At 47.2% G+C, this 19,385-nt stretch overlaps 1 protein-coding gene across 4 annotated transcripts; it reads right to left on the minus strand.

The window, feature by feature from the left end:
- Positions 1–341: 341 nt before the first annotated feature.
- On the minus strand, positions 342–18,601 carry LOC122047994. 4 transcript variants are annotated; one of them, XR_006130701.1, is made up of 4 exons: positions 18,415–18,601; positions 1,355–1,816; positions 1,212–1,286; positions 342–906 (listed from the first exon to the last, which is right to left on the minus strand). XR_006130701.1 is itself a non-coding variant. In XM_042609566.1 (4 exons), exons 1-4 carry the CDS (start codon positions 18,502–18,504, stop codon positions 679–681), a joined length of 516 nt encoding a protein of 171 aa, XP_042465500.1. In that variant the 5' UTR covers positions 18,505–18,593; the 3' UTR covers positions 342–678. The 4 variants fall into 4 exon arrangements, 2 of the variants coding, with proteins under 2 accessions (XP_042465500.1, XP_042465501.1); XR_006130702.1 differs by having other exon boundaries at positions 1,355–1,480; positions 18,415–18,596; XM_042609566.1 differs by having other exon boundaries at positions 1,212–1,283; positions 1,355–1,480; positions 18,415–18,593.
- Between the last annotated feature and the right edge of the window lie 784 nt (positions 18,602–19,385).

The raw sequence follows: 19,385 nt of genomic DNA on the forward strand, positions 1-19,385 counted from the left end.
TAAGGATCTTAAGCTCACAAACTAGATGGAAAAAAAAATAAAAGAACTCGATGTAGACAATGAAAGAGTTTGGGGGAGACAATAGAAGAGCTCGACTAAAAGGATGAAAGAACTCAATGCAACATGGAGGACGGAAGAAAATTATATTTAAAAACAATCAAAATCAGTAAAAAAAATCCATTACATGATTCGAAATTCTTCCTCTTCCTAATATTAGTTAAAAAGTGAAAAATAATATAAGCGGCTTGTTTTGAAAAAATTATTATAAATCTCCAATTCAAAAAGTTTCAAGAGTTGGAATTTTTATGATCAGATTTAAAAATTTGAATACAAGAAACGAATCCAAAGAATTTGAATCTAAGATTCAAATTTTATAACCTCTTCCAACACAAACATTGTTCAACTTGACATGCAATAACCATTTCCAACGCTCAAATATATATGTACACAACTACACACAGAGCAGCCCCCAGTGCATGATGTGAGGGTAAGAGGCCGAATACATTCCTAAATAACCGGGGTTCAATTTTCATACAAGACACACCTATAACAATTGTACTGCTGGTCAGCAGTTACCACGCTTCATGAATTTATTTAGTGGATGGAATGTGAAGCCAAAAAACAAAAAACCGAAAACAACGCAATATAGACACAGAATGTTCTTGAGATGTTAAGTGTTTAAATATCTCCAACTGTAGACAATTCTTCTCCATGTTCTTCCCTCATTTCCTGCAATTCCCTTTGCACATCGAAGGATTCGGAGGACATGGAACTGTCGTAACTGGACTCAGTGGAGCATGAATTGCATGAAACAATATCACTTCTACTTGTATCATACTTCATAGCCACAAATTCATATAATTTGCCATGATTTGGGATCGACTTCAAGCATGGATTTTGGTTAAGCTGAGAATGAGATTATGGTAAACCAACCCATTAGAAGATGCACCAGCAGTTTCAAAAGTTCTAAAGTAATATAAGGGAAGATATGTTTTCAAGATAAATAACAAATCTATTCTAATTCTTATTGAATATATATTTTCTTCATCAATACTTTGAAACCCAGTGATGTAAGATGCTTGACAAACAATTGTACAAGTGTCAAAAAGCAACGTCAATAAAAGAAACCTGTTGTCTTTCGATATGATTTGTAGAAGATATGATTTTAGCACGACAGATAAACAAGGAGGTTATGTCAATGTCGAGCCTACCTCTCTTGATACGAGACAATCAAAGTTGGCTCCATTCTTAGGAGATTGAGCAGCTGCGGCAGCAGCAACAGCCTACTATAAACAAAATTTAAGCAATCGACAATTCAGCCATAAAAAAAAAAAACTAACTGCTCGTAATGTACCTGAATGATAAGTCCATCCGCCAAATGAACACAGCGAGGATTCCCTAATTCCATCAAGTTTGGGCTGGGCGACATGGGAACTTCCAATGCTTCTGATGTTGTCGAAGAATCAGGTACAGGGGCAACCTATAGACCGTGGAAAGTTAAAACACTTCAAATGAGAAATTATGGAAGATGAATTAAAGTTATCACAATGTTTATAGAGCTAGGATTCCCTAATTCCATTAAGTTTGAACTGGGAGAATTGGTTATTTCCGATGCTTTTGATGAATCAAGTATGATGACAACCTATGGACCGTGGAAAAGTTAACACTTTTCAAATGAGAAATTATTGAAGAGAAATTAAAAAGTCATTACAATGCTCATAGAGCTAGGATTCCCTAATTTCATCAAGTTTGAACCGGCAGAATTAGGTATTTCCGATGCTTTTGATGTTATGGCTGAATAAGGTATGGGGGCAACCTATATAGACCATGGAAAAGATTAAAACACTTTTTTCAAATGAGAAATTATTGAAGACAAATTAAAAACATTATTACAAGCTCATTGGAATATACATTTCCCCTCCAGCTTGACTGTAGACTTGTTATTTCTTATATAAACAAGTACAAATGATTCATAATATTGATAAACATATACACCAAACAGACTTCCTGAACATTTTGATAACTTGTCATGCTGAATTTGTAAATACAAGCAAAATGTTAGCATGCAGCATTGTGATCAGTACCTAATATTTAGTGATCTGGCAGTAAGAGTGGAGTCCCGTATGGGACAGAGGCCAGTGACACGTGGAGGTCAGAGCCGAGGTAATCAACCTAATGGTGTGGCCGATCAGAAGGCACCCGGCTGATCGGCCACGACCGCGCTCGGAGCGGCGCAGAAACAACTCGACCACCGGTCGGGTTTCCGACGCTCACGAGTCTGCCTAAGATCGTGGAGGCGCTGAGCGACCTCTTCACTCAGACAAGACTACAGATCAACGAGGACATTCCTATCCGAGTATGTGGCCGAGCGACCTTCCCGCTCAGTCCAATACATGTCCCCTCCCGGACAACAATGGGTCCAAGCACCTCTCCCGCTCGGACCAGCAACAGACAAAGGGTGTGGAAAAGGATGAAGGGGACAGACGGTGATATCCTTCTTGAGACATGTGCCGCCGACGAACAGCATAGTCGGCGGCCGGACCGGACAGAGAATCGTACGGTGGAAGTTTCCACTGTCATGTCAGAGATATGCTCGGACGGTTGAGGTATGGCGTCAGACGTACTTTTCTGACACATTCATTTTGAGATATGTTTTGGGAAGCGTGCATGCCTCGAGAAGCGTGTGCGCGCCTCCCAGGGATCCTATATAAGGACCTCCAGACTTCGACGGAGGTAGGCATTCTCATCTACTGTAGCTCATTGCCTCGTTACTCTGATTTGATTTCTTCTCGCCTGACTTGAGCGTCGGAGGGCCGTCACCGGGATCCCCTTACCGGCTCGGGTTTGTTGCAGGTTCACCGGAGTCCACGTCAGCCCAGTCTACGCGGAGCCAATGGAGAGCGCCACGTCCCCAGTGTCCGTCGCCTCGACTCTCGGACATGATCAAATTGGCGTCGTCTGTGAGAACACACCTGAATCCGGAGTCGAGACGATAGAAGAAGTTGGTCATCAACACACCGTGACGCTCTCCCAAGAAGAGCTCGACGTGCTCATCCAGGCGCGGGCAGTGAAGATAGTGGAGCAGCAACAAAAGGCTAACGCCGAGCGGCTGGCACAGCAAGCCACCTCAGCGTCAGATGGCCGAGCGACACTGGGCCGACAGGCTGTGACTCCAACCGCGCAAGGAAGTCACACGCTCGACAACTCAGTATCCATGCGGTCGGCTGCAGCCAGGAACGGGCGCAAGGACCGGAGATCAGCTTCGGGCCCAAAGACTTAGAAGGGGTTGAAGTGCCGCACGACGACGCCCTCATCATCTGAGCGGTAATAGCAAATTATACTATTCATCGCATATTTATTGACACAGGCAGCTCGGTCAAAATTATTTTCAAAAAAGCATTCGACCAACTTCAAATTGACCGAGCCGAGCTGCTTCCAATGACAACTCCGTTATATGAATTCACCGGCAACGAGGTTCTACCGGTCGGCCAGACCCGACTGGCTATATTGCTAGGAGACGAGCCGCTTCGAAGGACGAGGACCTCTAACTTCATTGTGGTCGACACCCCGTCCGCCTACAACGTTATATTTGGCCGACTGGCTCTCAATGAGTTCCGGGCGATCGTCTCAACCTTTTGTCAAAAGATCAAATTCCCCGTGGAGGACATGGTGGGCGAAGTTAGGGGAAATCAGCTGGCCGCTCGACGATGCTATGTGGAGATAGTCCGAGCAGAGTCAAGGTCCGCTCGGAAAGCACCACGGTTGGAGGTAAACGCCATAACTGAAAAGCCTCCAACTTTAGTTTCTGAAGACAAAGAAGAAGTGCAGATACATGATGGTCAACCGGAGGACACCACCTTCATTGCATCCGACCTGGAAGCAGGCCAAAAGGAAGAATTGATCAAGTGCCTGTGGTGTAACCACGACGTCTTTGTGTGGTCAACACACGAGCTACCAGGCATCTCACCGAACGTTGCGCAGCACGAACTCCATGTCCGGCTGGACGTGCGACTGGTAAATCAAAGGAAAAGGGACTTAAACGCTGAGCAGAACGTGATCATCCGGACGGAAATTGAGAAGCTTCTGGAGGCCGGCCATATACGGGAAGTGCAATTCCCGAACTGGCTCGCAAACGTGGTTCTGGTCTCCAAGCCGGGAAACAAGTGGAGGGTCTGCATCGACTTTCGAGATATGAATAAGGCGTGCCCGAAAGATTTTTACCCTCTGCCCCGAATTGACCAAATGGTGGACTCAACTGCGGGATGCGAACTGATATGCATGTTGGATGCTTATCAGGGATATCACCAAGTCCCGCTCGTCCAGGATGATCAAGAGAAAGTAAGTTTCATCACGGCCGACGGCACCTGCTACAGGGTGATGCCGTTTGGACTGAAGAACGTCGGCGCCACATATCAGCATCTCATGAACAAGGTGTTCCGGAAGCAGATCGGGCGGAATTTGGAGATATATGTTGATGACATCCTTATTAAATTACTCCGAGCGGTCAACCTTTGTGCAAATATAGAAGAGACCATCCATACACTGAGGACGTACGGAGTCAAGCTAAATCCTCATAAGTGCCTCTTCGGAGCAAAGAGTGGTCGCTTTTTGGGCTATATCGTCATCGAGCGGGGCATAGAGGCGAACCCCAGCAAGGTAAAGGCGTTGCAGGACATGTCACCTCCCAGGAATTTAAGGGAAGTACAGCGCCTTACCAGTCGGATAACGGCTCTCTCGCGGTTCATCTCCAAAACGGTCGACCGGAGCCGGCCCTTTTTCAAGATTATTCGCCGAGCCACCAAATTCCAGTTGGACGAAGAATGCAACTGGACGTTTGAAGCTTTGAAGGATTATCTGAACTTTTTACCTGTATTAACCAAGCCGACTATCGGCGAGCCGCTCCGCATATACTTATCCTCGACCGAGCATGCTGTTGGCTCGGTGTATTTTCTGAATCACATTCTAGAGGACGCTGTGTTGGATCGAGATCGCGCTAGAGGGGGGGGTGAATAGCGCTCGCGGCTATTTCGTTTGTTTATCGGAGTAAAAACAAAACGCAGCGGAATAGATAAAGAAAACAACACAAAGACACAGGTCGGTTTTACTTCGTTCGGAGCCTAAGGCGACTCCTACTCGAAGGCCCGCGATCCTTGATCGCTTCCGGTGGGAAACAACTATAAGTTCGAAAGTATACAAAGATGATTTACAAGTAATGCAGTAAACAATCTTATACCGACAATGAAAAATACTAATTTGAAGCTCCGGGTTGTCTTTGTCGAGTTGCAGCACTTCGGGATGAGTTCGTTAGCAGCTAAATGCAGAAGGAAGACTTGGAATGTGTTGATCTGAGCTGCTGGTCGAACCCCCTTTATAAACAGTGTTCAAGGCACCTTAAACAAGCTCCAAGGCGCCTTAAACGAGAGTTTTATCCCGATCTGCTCGCTGCGATAATCCTTTGACTGCCGCGACCTGAAGGCGCCTTAAACCCCTTCAAGGCGCCTCCAAGCTGTCTAAGGCGCCTTTAACCTATCCAAGGCGCCTTAAGCCTGTTCCTCGCGCCAGCTCAGGATTTTGAACCCGAGGCGCCTCCAAGCCCCATGGAGGCGCCTCGAACACTGTTCATCCGAGGCAAATCTTCGTTATTTTGTACCTGCAAGACATGTTAGTCCCAAACAACATCCTGCAACACAAAGTTAGCACAAAATAACAGTACGGATAATAAAGAATGTTTAAGACAGTCTCTGGACTGTCCGGGTCTGACTTCGGATTTCCGACCGGAAACCCTAGGTCGACTCGACGCCTACTGTTCCCTCTACGGGGAACGCGTCCTCACCTACTCCACTCAGGAGATTTACCTGTTGTCAGTGTGATCCTCCAGATCAACTGGACTTTTACTCAACACTCGATACTTCCGGACTTTCTGCTGGACATCCGCTTCCCGGCTAGTCCAGTCTTTCACCTGGTTCGCGACACCAGGACTTTCCACCTAGGGTTACCACCCCCTAGGACTTTTTGCCTGAAGTCATCGACCTGCCAAGACTTTTCGCATAGGGTTACCACCCCCTATGACTTAGGGTTACCACCCCCTAGGGTTTTATTCCTTTGCCTAACCGCAGTTAGGACTTTTCTGAAATCCTCAAGTTGACTTGTTAGAATACAAAACATCTTAACTTTGAATTCTTTGTCATTATCAAAACACAAGTTCGATCGTCGGCTGCTTCCCGCACCAACACGCTGAATCCCGCTACACTGGCCTCGAGAAGTTTGCCTTCGCGTTAGTCCTCGCGCGCCCGGAGACTCCGACCCTACTTTCTCGCGCACACAATCGTCGTAATGACGAACAACCCTTAGGGAAGAGTACTTCTTAACCCCGAGACATCCGGACGATTGATCAAATGGACAACCGAGCTCAGCGAGTTTGATATACAGTACCAGCCCCGGACGACAATTAAGGCACAAACCTTGGCGGATTTCATCACCGAAGTGCAGAACCCCGAGACCGAAGCCACTTGGAGGGTGTACGTGGACGGATCGGCCATGCGGCAGGGAAGCAGCATCGATCTTCTGTTGATTTCGCCACAAGAAGAGTAGATGCATCTGGCTGTTCGGCTGGATTACGGCACAACCAACAACGAAGCGGAGTATGAGGCCCTCATAGCAAGATTGCAGGCCACTCGGCACGTAGGAGCCAGAAAGGTCTTAATTTATTCAGACTCGCAGTTGCCCGCTCAGTAGCTCTTGGGAGCCTTCGAGATCAACAACACAAGGCTGAAGCTATACGCGGAGGCCTTCGACAAGCTCAAAACCAACTTCGACGAGGTTGTCATATAGAAGATCTCCCGAGCGAAGAATCAGACGACAGATGAGTTGGCAAAGCTGGCAAGTTCGATAACACCGATCGTCTCCCAACAACCGATCAAACAGGTATCCTTGGTGGCTCACATTGACAGGATGGAGGGCCTCGCATTCCCGAGCGACTAGAGGACGGACATAGTGGAATTTCTTCGATCAGGGGTTGCTTCGTCCGATCGGTCTGAGGCAAAGCTGCTAAGAAGGAGAGCGGGTCGGTTCACCCTCATCGGGGATCAGCTCTACAAGAAGGCTTTCTCTCGTTCGCTGTTAAAGTGTGTCAGCTAGGAAGACGCGGAATATATACTAAAGGAAGTGCATCAAGGATCCTGCGGAGGACACTCGGGCGGGCGGTCGTTAGCAAGCAAGATCCTACTAGCCAGATATTTCTGGCCGACCCTCCAGGAAGGCGCCGCTCGGACCGTCGCCACTTGCCTTTCCTATTACAGATATCACAACTTCTCCCATCGGCCAACGGAGGAGATGAAGGCCTCTGTAGTATCCTGCCCGTTCGACCATTGGGGCATGGATATTGTGGGACCCTTCCCCATGGCGACCGGACAGCGGAAGTTTTACTAGTGGCGGTATACTATTTCTAAAAGCAGGTAGAGGCCGAGCCGCTGGCGAAAATAACCAAGTAGATGGTCGAGAAGTTCATCTGGCAGCATATAATATGCCGATTCGACATTCCACGTCGGCTCGTGTCCGACAATGGGCGGTAATTCATCAAACAGCAGCTCCGAGAACGATGCGAGGGATATGACATTCAGCAACACTTCACCTCCGTGGCCTATCCGCAGAGCAACGGGCAGGCTGAAGTCGCCAATCGAGAGATCCTTCGGATTCTTCGAGTCCGGCTTGACCATGTCGGGGGTGTTAGGATCGACGGTCGCGGCTAGAGAGGGGGGGTGTGAATAGCCGACCCCAAATCGTTCGTTTCTTTCTACAAACCAAGGTTAGCACAGCGGAAAATAAAACAAAGAAACAAGGTGGAGAAATCAAACCTCAACACGCGTCGATGTAACGAGGTTCAGAGATGAAACTCCTACTCCTCGGCGTGTCCGTAAGGTGGACGAGCCCTATCAATCCGTCGATGGATGAGTCCCCGGAGAACCGGCTAATAAATACTCTTTGTGGGTGGAGAAACCTCGCCACAATGTCTTGCAACAGCAAAATAAACAGGAGTACAAGAATACAGCAGGAAACTAAGTACAATACAAAAATGTAATAACCCTAGTTTACCTTCTTGTCGACTGGATGAAGCAGCAACTTCACGGGAATCCAACCACAGCACCAACTGTCCAGTTGAAGTCCCAGCCGAGGGAAACTCACGCGGAATTTCAGCGAAGAAGAGCTCAACAGAGCTCAAGCAGAAAATACTTCAGCAGTCAGTAGGAAGAAGAGGAAGTTAGAAGAAGAAGATCTGTAGAAGCCCTCGATCTCCTTTTATAACCTGCGAAAGACAACGAAGAAGACTAGCCGTTGTGTCGCAACGGCTAGGACCTGGACCGATCAGGCTCCACCCTGATCGGTCCAGAGCCTCTCTGATCGGTCATGGGGATCGATCAGGCTCTAGTCTGATCGGTCCCCAGACCGATCAGCCATATCTCACAGAGCCACTGATCGTGCTCTGATCGGTCTGTGGACCGATCAGGCTCTAGGCTGATCGGTCCCCAGACCGATCAGCCAACTCTCTGTGAGAGTTGGCCTCGTCTCTGATCGGTCTCCAGACCGATCAGAAGAACCTCAGTAAGCCACGATCGTTATCTGATCGGTCACCAGACCGATCAGATACCCGGCGTATCGCTGGATCGATCCACTGATCGATCCAGAGCTTGGTTTTTGCCCAAACCAAGTCCCAAGTCTCCCAAACCAACATCCAGTCAACCTTGACCAGTTGGTACATCATGCTTAGCATCCGGTCACTCCCTTGACCTGCTAAGACTCCTCACTAAGTGTCCGGTCAATCCCTTTGACCCACTTGGACTTTTCTCTTCGTGCCAAGTATCCGGTCACTCCCTTGACCTACTTGACCTTCTCAACACCAGATGTCCGATCAGCCTTGATCCATCTAGATTTTTCCTTGCCCGGCTTCACTCACCGGGACTTCCCAACTGTCTGGCTTCACTCACCAGGACTTTCCCTTGCCTGGCTTCACTCACCAGGACTTTCACCAACTGCCTGGCTTCACTCACCAGGACTTTCCCACTGCCTGGCTTCAATCACCAGGACTTTCACTTTCACCTAGCTTCACTCACTAGGGTTTTCACCTGGCTTCACTCACCAGGATTTCCAATCTGCCTGGCTTCACTCACCAGGACTTTTTCCAACTGCCTGGCTTCACTCACCGGGACTTTCACTTTCACCTAGCTTCACTCACTAGGATTTTCTATTTGCCTTCTTGGTCTAGAGAACGAGCTACCGAGCCCTCTCTGACCTAGTCCGGAGAACGAGCTACCGAGCCCTCTCCGACTTCGTCCGGTCCAAAGAACGAGAAACCAAGCCCTCTCTGACCTAGTCTGGAGAACGAGCTACCGAGCCCTCTCCGACTTCGTCAGGTCCAGAGAACGAGCTACCGAGCCCTCTCTGACCATAGTCCGGAGAACGAGCTACCGAGCCCTCTCCGACTTCGTCAGGTCCAGAGAACGAGCTACCGAGCCCTCTCTGACCATAGTCCGGAGAACGAGCTACCAAGCCCTCTCCGACTTCCACATGTCAAGCTCCCATACTTGGACTCTTCCGTGCCAAGTCCCTTCTTGGACTTTTCCCATGCCAAGCTCCCTGCTTGGACTTTTCCGTGCCAAGTCTCCATACTTGGACTTTTCCCGTGCCAAGCTCCCTGCTTGGACTTTTCCCAGATGTCTGGTCAACCTTGACCCAAGGTTGCACCAACAATCTCCCATCAAAATACAACTCTTCTGTTTTCGTCAAACATCAAAATACAACTCGAGTCAGGTCAACTCGAGTCGGGTCAACCAGGTCAACCTTGACCTAAGGTTGCACCAACAATCTCCCCCTTTTTGATATTTGACAAAACCATAACCTAACTTAGGTTTTCTAATGTTCTTCCTTGAACATTCTCCCCAAACCTACACTCTCCCCCTTTTTGACACACATCAAAAAGAGTGAATCAAGGTCAAGAGTTTCTTTCTAATGAAGGTCTCATACATTTCATTGAAACCCTTAATTTCCCCCTTGATACTAAGGTCATCAATTAACTTAGTGATAATCCCATATCACTCAAGTCTTTAGGAGTAAAAACTCCCCCTAAAAGTCAACTCCCCCTTGACTAATAGGTAAAACTCCCCCTAAAGGTCAACTCCCCCTTGACCATTGCACCAACAATGTCTTGGAGAGTTTCAAGCCTTTAGAAATCCAAAACACCAACTCCCAACTGAAATTTCAGACAAAACTGTTGAATTTCAGCAATTTGGCACGCCCTGATCGGTCACCAGACCGATCAGGCTCCCTCTGGATCGGTCCAGTGACCGATCCACACAGACCTGGACCGATCAGGGAACCTCCTGATCGGTCCACGACCTCTGATTTCTAATTTCTGAATTTTTCTTCTCCCGAAATTCAGAAACCTCTAGAAAATCACAGAAAATTCTAAAAATTGTAAAACTTTGAGGATACATTCCTCATAACATATACTATCATGGAAAAATAGTTTTCTATGAAAATAACTTCCATTTTCAAATATTGATACAAAGTTCAAAAGTCTTTGAAATAGCTCAAAGTTAATCACTCTTTGTATCACTTGTTCAATGATGAATGCTATCACTAGAAAAGCTTCATCAAGGTTTTTCAAATCAATTTTAAAATGATTTTAAACCATTTAATTTAGGACCACAATCTTAGGGCTAAATATACATGACTTGTACACAAGCTTTCCCTATGATCCCCCTATTTAGAATTAGGCTCATCTAGGTACAAGAACTATGCACCTTGATCCTAACTCATCATCTTAATATCTCACACACATCTAAGGTGTATCAAACACATTCAAGTCAATTTTGATGTGAGATATGGGTCTAGGTTATCTTAAACTAAGTTCTCATGCATTTTCTAAACCACAATTTGATCTCCATATCAAATTGTGTTTTTGTCCTTAAATCAATTTAATTGATTATACATGCAAGAGATGATGACATGGCATAAAATAATATCATAAGTGAACATATGTGCCAATGTCATGATGTCATGGCATAAGGTATGAAACTTAAATAAGGCATGACATATAAATAACCTAAGCATTATCATGACATTTCAAATGATACTAAATTAAATATGATGTCATGACATGACATATGGCAAACAATATATGACAAATAACATGTAAAGGTATAGAAGATACCTAATTCTAGCCTTAGTTGTCATTTTTGATAGTTTTGATCATTTTGCCATAGGTTCTATATTCCTAAGTGTAATAGATCTAAAATCATATACTAAAGATTTTTAGAACACTATGTGCCAATTAGATTGACTCTAGAAAACTCCTCAAATGTGATTGGCACATTCTAATCACCTTGGGAATAACTTTCCATTTCATTTTCAAGGCTTGATTACACCTTGAAAATTCCTAAAGTGCCACCTTTTGCCATGATTAGGTTAACTACCTATTCAAGTAAGGTTGACACACCCTAACTCATCTAGCGTGATGAAATCACGCTCCTAGGAACCCAATACCTATTGGAGCTCATTGGGTTCACTAAATATTCACTAGGGATGACTTCCCTAACAACCCTCCTAATGACCCTCCTAGGCTTTAAAACCTTGGTCATTTGGGACTCATCAAGATCCACCCTAGGGGTGACTCCCCTTGTGACCTTAGTGATGGTCTTCCTAGCCCTAGATTTTGTTCCATAATCGAATGGAACATTATGATAAGTGGGCTTGACCACTTGGGACTTAGGTTTGTGACCCAAACCTTTCTTGTCCTTGGACATTAGTTTTTGACCCTTAAACCCTAGAGATGACTTCTCTAAGTTCTTAAGAGCCTTTTCCAAAGTATCAAGTCTTGACCTCAAGACTTGATTCTCCTTCTCTAATATCTCAATTTTTAATTTTTAATTTTTCTTTGAGGTATTCCTAGGCATGTGTCTAGTTGTTTTGGGGTTTCTACCTAGATTTTCCTTAACCTTAGATGAATTAATCCTAGGGTTGGTATTTCTAGTGTTGTCCTTACCTAGACTAACATGCTTGGCACCTAAGCACATGTATTGGTTTCTAGGATTATCATGCTTGTTATTATTGACAATAATAATAAGGCTACTAGCATGCATCCTACTAGAATTGCAAGAATGTGCCTTAGAGATTACCTTAGGGTTTGCCTTAGCTCCTCCTATCGATGTGCTCGGTCTCTTGTCCTTGTGAGATTGCCTCCCCCTCGGACATTGGCTCCTATAGTGTCCCCTTTGCTTGCATTGGAAGCACACCACGTGCTCCTTGCCCTTGCGTATTGGGACTCCGGCTTCCTTGACCTTTGGCGCCGGTGGAGTCTTTCTAACCCTCTTTGGACATTTACTCTTGTAATGCCCAAATTCCCTACACTCAAAGCACATTATGTGTAATTTATTTGAAATTAAATGGCTTGAGTTACCTAGGGTTGAGGATGGATGTGAGCTCTCTCCTTCATCCCTTCCGGAGGTAGAAGCTTCTTCTTCTTGCTCCGAACTTGAAGAAGAACTCTCCTCCTCTTCTTCTTTAGATGTTGAGTGGCCCTCAACTTCTAAATCCATTCCTCCATGAAGTGAGCTACTTGGCTCACTTGACTCCTCTTCATGACTTGAAGTGGAGTTCTCCTCATGGAACTTTGCCAAGTTGTTCCATAACTCCTTGGCATCGTTATATCCACCTATCCTACACAAAACATCATTAGGTAAAGAAAATTCAAAAATTTTCAATACCTCATCGTTGACTAGGGATTGGTGGACTTGTTCCTTGGTCCACTCCTTCTTCTCTAGGGTTTCTCCTTTCTTGTCCATTGGAGGCTTGAACATAATTGAACACAACTCCAATTTTCAAGGTTAGTCATAAGAAAGTACTTCATTCTTACCTTCCAAAACGCGAAGTCGTCGCAATCGTAGAAGGGTGGAATCGTGACGTCTTCTCCAAATAACTCCATTCTCTAGCTCGTGCTCCCCCGGGTGTTGATCCAACGAAGAGCGACCTCGCTCTGATACCACTTGTTAGGATCAACGGTCGTGGCTAGAGAGGGGGGGTGTGAATAGCCGACCCCAAATCGTTCGTTTCTTTCTACAAACCAAGGTTAGCGCAGCGGAAAATAAAACAAAGAAACAAGGCGAAGAAATCAAACCTCAACACGCGTCGATGTAACGAGGTTCGGAGATGAAACTCCTACTCCTCGGCGTGTCCGTAAGGTGGACGAGCCCTATCAATCTGTCGGTGGATGAGTCCCCGGAGAACCGGCTAATAAATACTCCTTGTGGGTGGAGAAACCTCGCCACAATGTCTGGCAATAGCAAAATAAACAGGAGTACAAGAATACAGCAGGAAACTAAGTACAATACAAAAATATAATAACCCTAGCTTGCCTTCTTGTCGACTGGATGAAGCAACAACTTCACGGGAATCCAACCACAGCACCAACTATTCAGTTGAAGTCCCAGCTGAGGGAAACTCACGCGGAACTTCAGCGAAGAAGAGCTCAACAGAGCTCAAGCAGAAAATACTTCAGCAGTCAGTAGGAAGAAGAGGAAGTTAGAAGAAGAAGATCTGTAGAAGCCCTCGATCTCCTTTTATAACCTGCGAAAGACAACGAAGAAGACTAGCCGTTGTGTCGCAACGGCTAGGACCTGGACCGATCAGGCTCCACCCTGATCGGTCCAGAGCCTCTCTGATCGATCATGGGGACCGATCAGGCTCTAGTCTGATCGGTCCCCAGACCGATCAGCCATATCTCACAGAGCCACTGATTGTGCTCTGATCGGTCTGTGGACCGATCAGGCTCTAGGCTGATCGGTCCCCAGACCGATCAGCCAACTCTCTGTGAGAGTTGGCCTCGTCTCTGATCGGTCTCCAGACCGATCAGAAGAACCTCAGTAAGCCACTGATCGTTATCTGATCGATTACCAGACCGATCAGATACCCGGCATATCGCTGGATCGATCCACTGATCGATCCAGAGCTTGGTTTTTGCCCAAACCAAGTCCCAAGTCTCCCAAACCAACATCCAGTCAACCTTGACCAGTTGGTACATCATGCTTAGCATCCGGTCACTCCCTTGACCTGCTAAGACTCCTCACTAAGTGTCCGGTCAATCCCTTTGACCCACTTGGACTTTTCTCTTCGTGCCAAGTATCCGGCCACTCCCTTGACCTACTTGACCTTCTCAACACCAGATGTCCGATCAGCCTTGATCCATCTGGATTTTTCCTTGCCCGGCTTCACTCACCAGGACTTCCCAACTGCCTGACTTCACTCACCAGGACTTTCACTTTCACCTAGCTTCACTCACTAGGGTTTTCACCTGGCTTCACTCACCAGGATTTCCAATCTGCCTGGCTTCACTCACCAGGACTTTTTCCAATTGCCTAGCTTCACTCGCCGGGACTTTCACTTTCACCTAGCTTCACTCACTAGGATTTTCTATCTGCCTTCCTGGTCTAGAGAACGAGCTACCGAGCCCTCTCTGACCTAGTCCGGAGAACGAGCTACCGAGCCCTCTCCGACTTCGTCCGGTCCAGAGAACGAGCTACCAAGCCCTCTCTGACCTAGTTTGGAGAACGAGCTACCGAGCCCTCTCCGACTTCGTCAGGTCCAGAGAACGAGCTACCGAGCCCTCTCTGACCTAGTCCGGAGAACGAGCTACCAAGCCCTCTCCGACTTCGTTAGGTCCAGAGAACGAGCTACCGAGCCCTCTCTGACCATAGTCCAGAGAACGAGCTACCGAGCCCTCTCCGACTTCGTCAGGTCCAGAGAACGAGCTACCGAGCCCTCTCTGACCATAGTCCAGAGAACGAGCTACCAAGCCCTCTCCGACTTCCACATGCCAAGCTCCCATACTTGGACTCTTCCGTGCCAAGTCCCTGCTTGGACTTTTCCCATGCCAAGCTCCCTGCTTGGACTTTTCCGTGCCAAGTCTCCATACTTGGACTTTTCCCGTGCCAAGCTCCCTGCTTGGACTTTTCCCAGATGTCTGGTCAACCTTGACCCAAGGTTGCACCAACAATCTCCCATCAAAATACAACTCTTCTGTTTTCGTCAAACATCAAAATATAACTCGAGTCAGGTCAACTCGAGTCGGGTCAACCAGGTCAACCTTGACCTAAGGTTGCACCAACAGGGGGCAGCTGGGTAGATGAACTTCCAGGCGTATTATGGGCGATCCGTACCACCCCTAAGGAAAGAACGGGGGTCATGCCTTTCCACTTGGTGTACGAAGGAGAGGCTGTCGTTACTGTGGAGGTTGGGATAGAATCTGATCGGGTGCAATGGTACTACTCGGATAACGCCAATTGGAGACAACTAGAGTTGGATTTGATAGACGAGACGCGTGCCAAGGCAGCCGTCCGGTTAATGGCATACCGGAAGCGTATGAAGCAGAATTACAACAGGCGAGTAATCCCCAGAGCATTCCAGGTCGGCGACTTAGTGTGGAAGAAGGTGAAGTCGGTCGGCGACGTGAGCAAGCTGGAGGCTCCTTGGGCGGGACCCTTCCGGGTCATCGAGAAGCTCCGATCAGACGCCTACTACCTGGAAGATGAAGACGGACGACAGTTAGAACGACCATGGAGCGTTGTCTATCTCCAGCTGTACCGGGCTAGGTGAAAGGTGCGCCAATGTAATCATTTATGTATATTTTCGTTCTCCTGTACCCTTTGGCTGCAGGAATGAAATCATAAGGCACAAGGGTATACAAATTGGCGTCGAACGGCTAAGCTCCATCAAACCGTCGAGCGGCGACGTTAAACTCTAGAGTTGGACCGGCGACTATAAACCCCCCGACCCGAAGACTATCGAGCAGCGACGTTAAACTCTAGAGTCGGACCGGAGGACTGGCCGATCGGAGCAGAAGTGATACCGGAGCGACGAATACGTCGACGGGCCGGGGGCAGATAACCGACCGGTTGTGCTTCAATCAGATCTACCGTTGGATCGAGCTGTGAAGGAGTTCGATCCGAGGAAATTGCTTCGACTGAAGCCGAAGCCAAGTCAACCCCTGCAGAAGGAACGCCGGCTTGCTCAGACACCTGTTCCGCGGGCGTAGCAAACTGGGCGGGTATCTCCGTCCGGCGCCGTTTGCGGATTATCAAAGGAGCATCCTCGGCCGAGAGCTCTGCGTCCTCATCTTGAATAGAAAGAAGTCTAGCGGACGAAGTAGCATCGCCCACAGCTTCGGTTGCAGCGATCCACCAACAACAGAAGGTGCTTCGCCGCTCTCACCTTCGTGAGAGCCGACCGGCGCAATGCCAAGGTCGGCCATCTCCTTAGCAGCTGTCGCTTCAATATCGGCCGCCCTCAACCTCATCCGCTCGGTAGCGCGAGCACGCATCATGATGTCAGCTGTAGAAATTGAAAACAAATCAGTTAGATTAAAAGGAAAAAAGGATCAAGAAAGCTCTTACCCATGCTGCTCGGAAGTTTCGAGCGAATCAGACTTAGCCCGAATATGTATAACACGCCTTCACAGAGCAGTTTGTGGATGTTGAAATTTTGGTCGGCCAGCATGTTGGCTGCGTGAAGGTAGTCCGGCTGACTCTTGTATTTTCTGAGCACTGGTGGAGGGGGTACGGCGGTCTGCCTTTGGTTTGGAAGGGCGGCAACTCGGGCAAACGCAGAAAGAAAAAGTATTCTTTCCAGAATTTATTAGAGGTGGGCATTTTGTCGAAGAAGACAAGGCCGATCCGAGATTGAAAAAGGAAAGTATCCCACTCGGACTGTTTGGGATAGTAGAAGTAATGGAAAGTCTTGGGAACTAAAGGGATGTCGTGCAACCTAAATAAGACAACTACGTCTCACAGCAATCTAAACAAGTTTGGAACGAGTTGGCCGAGCGGGAGGGAAAATAATTACATATTTCAATGATGAATGGATGTAAGGGAAAACGCAGACCAGCTACAAACTGATCTCGGAAGAAACAAGTAGTGTCGGTCGGCGGGTCATGAGGCCGATCGGAGGGAGTAGCTATTATTAATTTATGGTCAGGGGGAAGTTCGAAGGTGCGGACGAGGCTCGACGCGTCAACAACATCGAACCGACTCTCCATGGCAGTATACCAGAGGCCAGGAGCAAGGTCGGACGGTTGTGACGAGCTTGCCATCGCTAGAACAGTAAGAAAAGAAAAGGCGGAAGAGTCGATAAAGGGCAGAAGAGTCGATAAAGGGATAATCGGAACAGTGCCAAAGAAGCACGGACACTGCTAGAGTGCAAAGAAAAACGCGAAAGAACAAAGAAGCAGGGAGCAGAGAGGCCTTACAGAGAAAAGGATGATCGAAGAAGGAGGCGAGGGGCCGGAGTGCTGAAGAACGAGTTCGCCGGATCACTAAATGCAGACAAGAGGCTTCGAAAACACGAGCAGCAGAATGCGGCAGAGGAGGAGGAAGGTTTTATATAGGTTGGGCTCGATCCCTCCAAGCCGTCGGATCCAAGTCACCTGGTTCGAGGATCAAATCTCATCGTCCAAATTCAAAAAAGCCTGAGGTCACATCAATCGTACGGGCTGATCGTGCGGTGGAGGCGGCGCCGCCACACGTCGCCCACTCATAGGAGCGCATTTAATACGCAGCAGTGGCCACATGCTCGGCCTTAATGGCAAAAATTTGCACGAATTCCGAGGATATCCTGCAGACGTCAGCATTGACCAACGTTGGGTCGGCGGGACAACCACCAGCAAGCAAAAAACCTTCCAAGTCCTTGCAGACATGCTATTGAGCGGCCATTGCACCTGCATAATGCCCGATCGGATAAACATCCACATTAGTGGCAGAGCGGCCGCGCGCCATCAAGCTAATAGTCCAGACAGTCGAACTTACTGTCTCCTTCGACTAAACTTGAGGGGAAGACACGTGATCCGACAGTAAGAGTGGAGTCCCGTACGGGACAGAGGCCAGTGACACATGAAGGTCAGAGCCGAGGTAATCAACCTAAGGGTGTGGCCGATCGGGATGCACCCGGCTGATCGGCCACGACCTCACCCGAAGCGGCGCAGAAACAGCTCGACCACCGGTCGGGTTTCCGACGCTCACGAGTCTGCCTAAGAGAGTGGAGGCGCCGAGCGGCCTATTCACTCGGACAAGACTGCAGATCAACGAGGACATTCCTGTCCGAGTATGTGGCCAAGCGGTTCCCTCCACACAGACTGGGCCGTCGCCGTCGACTCCACCTGGACCTACCTCGGTAAAACCTTAACCCCGACCTATGTTAGCATCTCCCTCCACCCCAACTGAGCCGCCGCCTCCACCCAGATCTACCTCGACTGAGCCGCCGCTGCAGATGGGAAGGACGATGAAGATCCACAGCACCCAACCGTCAGAAACACTTTCCGTCCACCGGAGTGAAGTAACAGTTCAAAAAAAGAGAAGGGAAAAGATGGCAAGTCACCTGTTTTTGCTTCGCGTAAACAGCAGCTGGGACACAGTGAAAGCTGAAGGGGCGACGGATGGGGGGAAGAATCTTACGTTTGCTCGTCATCGGCGACGGATTTACTAGGATTGCGAAGCGGAAGAGCGACTGAAATGAGATGGGACGATCACGATCTCCGATCTCCGATCTCCGATCCCACGAGGAGGAAATGACGAGAGGCCAGATCTCGAGTGATGGTTTATAGGGGATACGCGGAAAAATCGATGATGGGGTTCAGATTATAAATAATTTATTTAAATTTTTCCTCTTATTTATTCCTCTGATTATTTCGTTTCCGTCGAAAAAAATATATTTAAAAGCATATTAAAAGAAGTAATAATTTTTTTTTAAATATGTTCATATCACACGCTAAATGACCTGTATAGTAACTTTATAATGTATTAAGATATTTTCACATTTTAAATTATATGTATATATGTTTTAAGAATTTACTTGTAATATTTTCGTATCGCTCCTAGATTGGTTGTACTATTTCCTTTGAGTTCGAATCCAATACAATTTCTCATCATTTTGTAAGGATTTTTTAAAAAATAATAAATATATGTAGTAGAAAAATCGATCCCTCTAGTTATTACCTTTAAGCAATTCTAATAGTAACTTTATTTCAGTAAATCTAAGTATGATTAAAATAGTCGCGCTTCTTCGATATCCATACATCCTTTATGTTGGATCGTTAATTTCGACTAGGGGGGGTTAATATCGATTATAAAAATTTCGAAAAGAATAAACGCAGTGGAAAAGACAAAGTCAGAACAATGCTAACACAAAAATCAATTTACTTGGTTCGGAGCCTTTGACGACTCCTACTCCAAGGCCCGCACACAAGGGTGTTTTCGTTAGGCAATCCACTAGCAATTCGAATATTCGATTACAAACAGTTAAGTACAGAAATGCTAGAAAAATAAATACCGACAATGAAAAGAAATAGA

This window comes from Zingiber officinale, chromosome 2B (genome assembly GCF_018446385.1).
Source record: "Zingiber officinale cultivar Zhangliang chromosome 2B, Zo_v1.1, whole genome shotgun sequence".
In the NCBI taxonomy this organism is placed as follows: domain Eukaryota; kingdom Viridiplantae; phylum Streptophyta; class Magnoliopsida; order Zingiberales; family Zingiberaceae; genus Zingiber; species Zingiber officinale.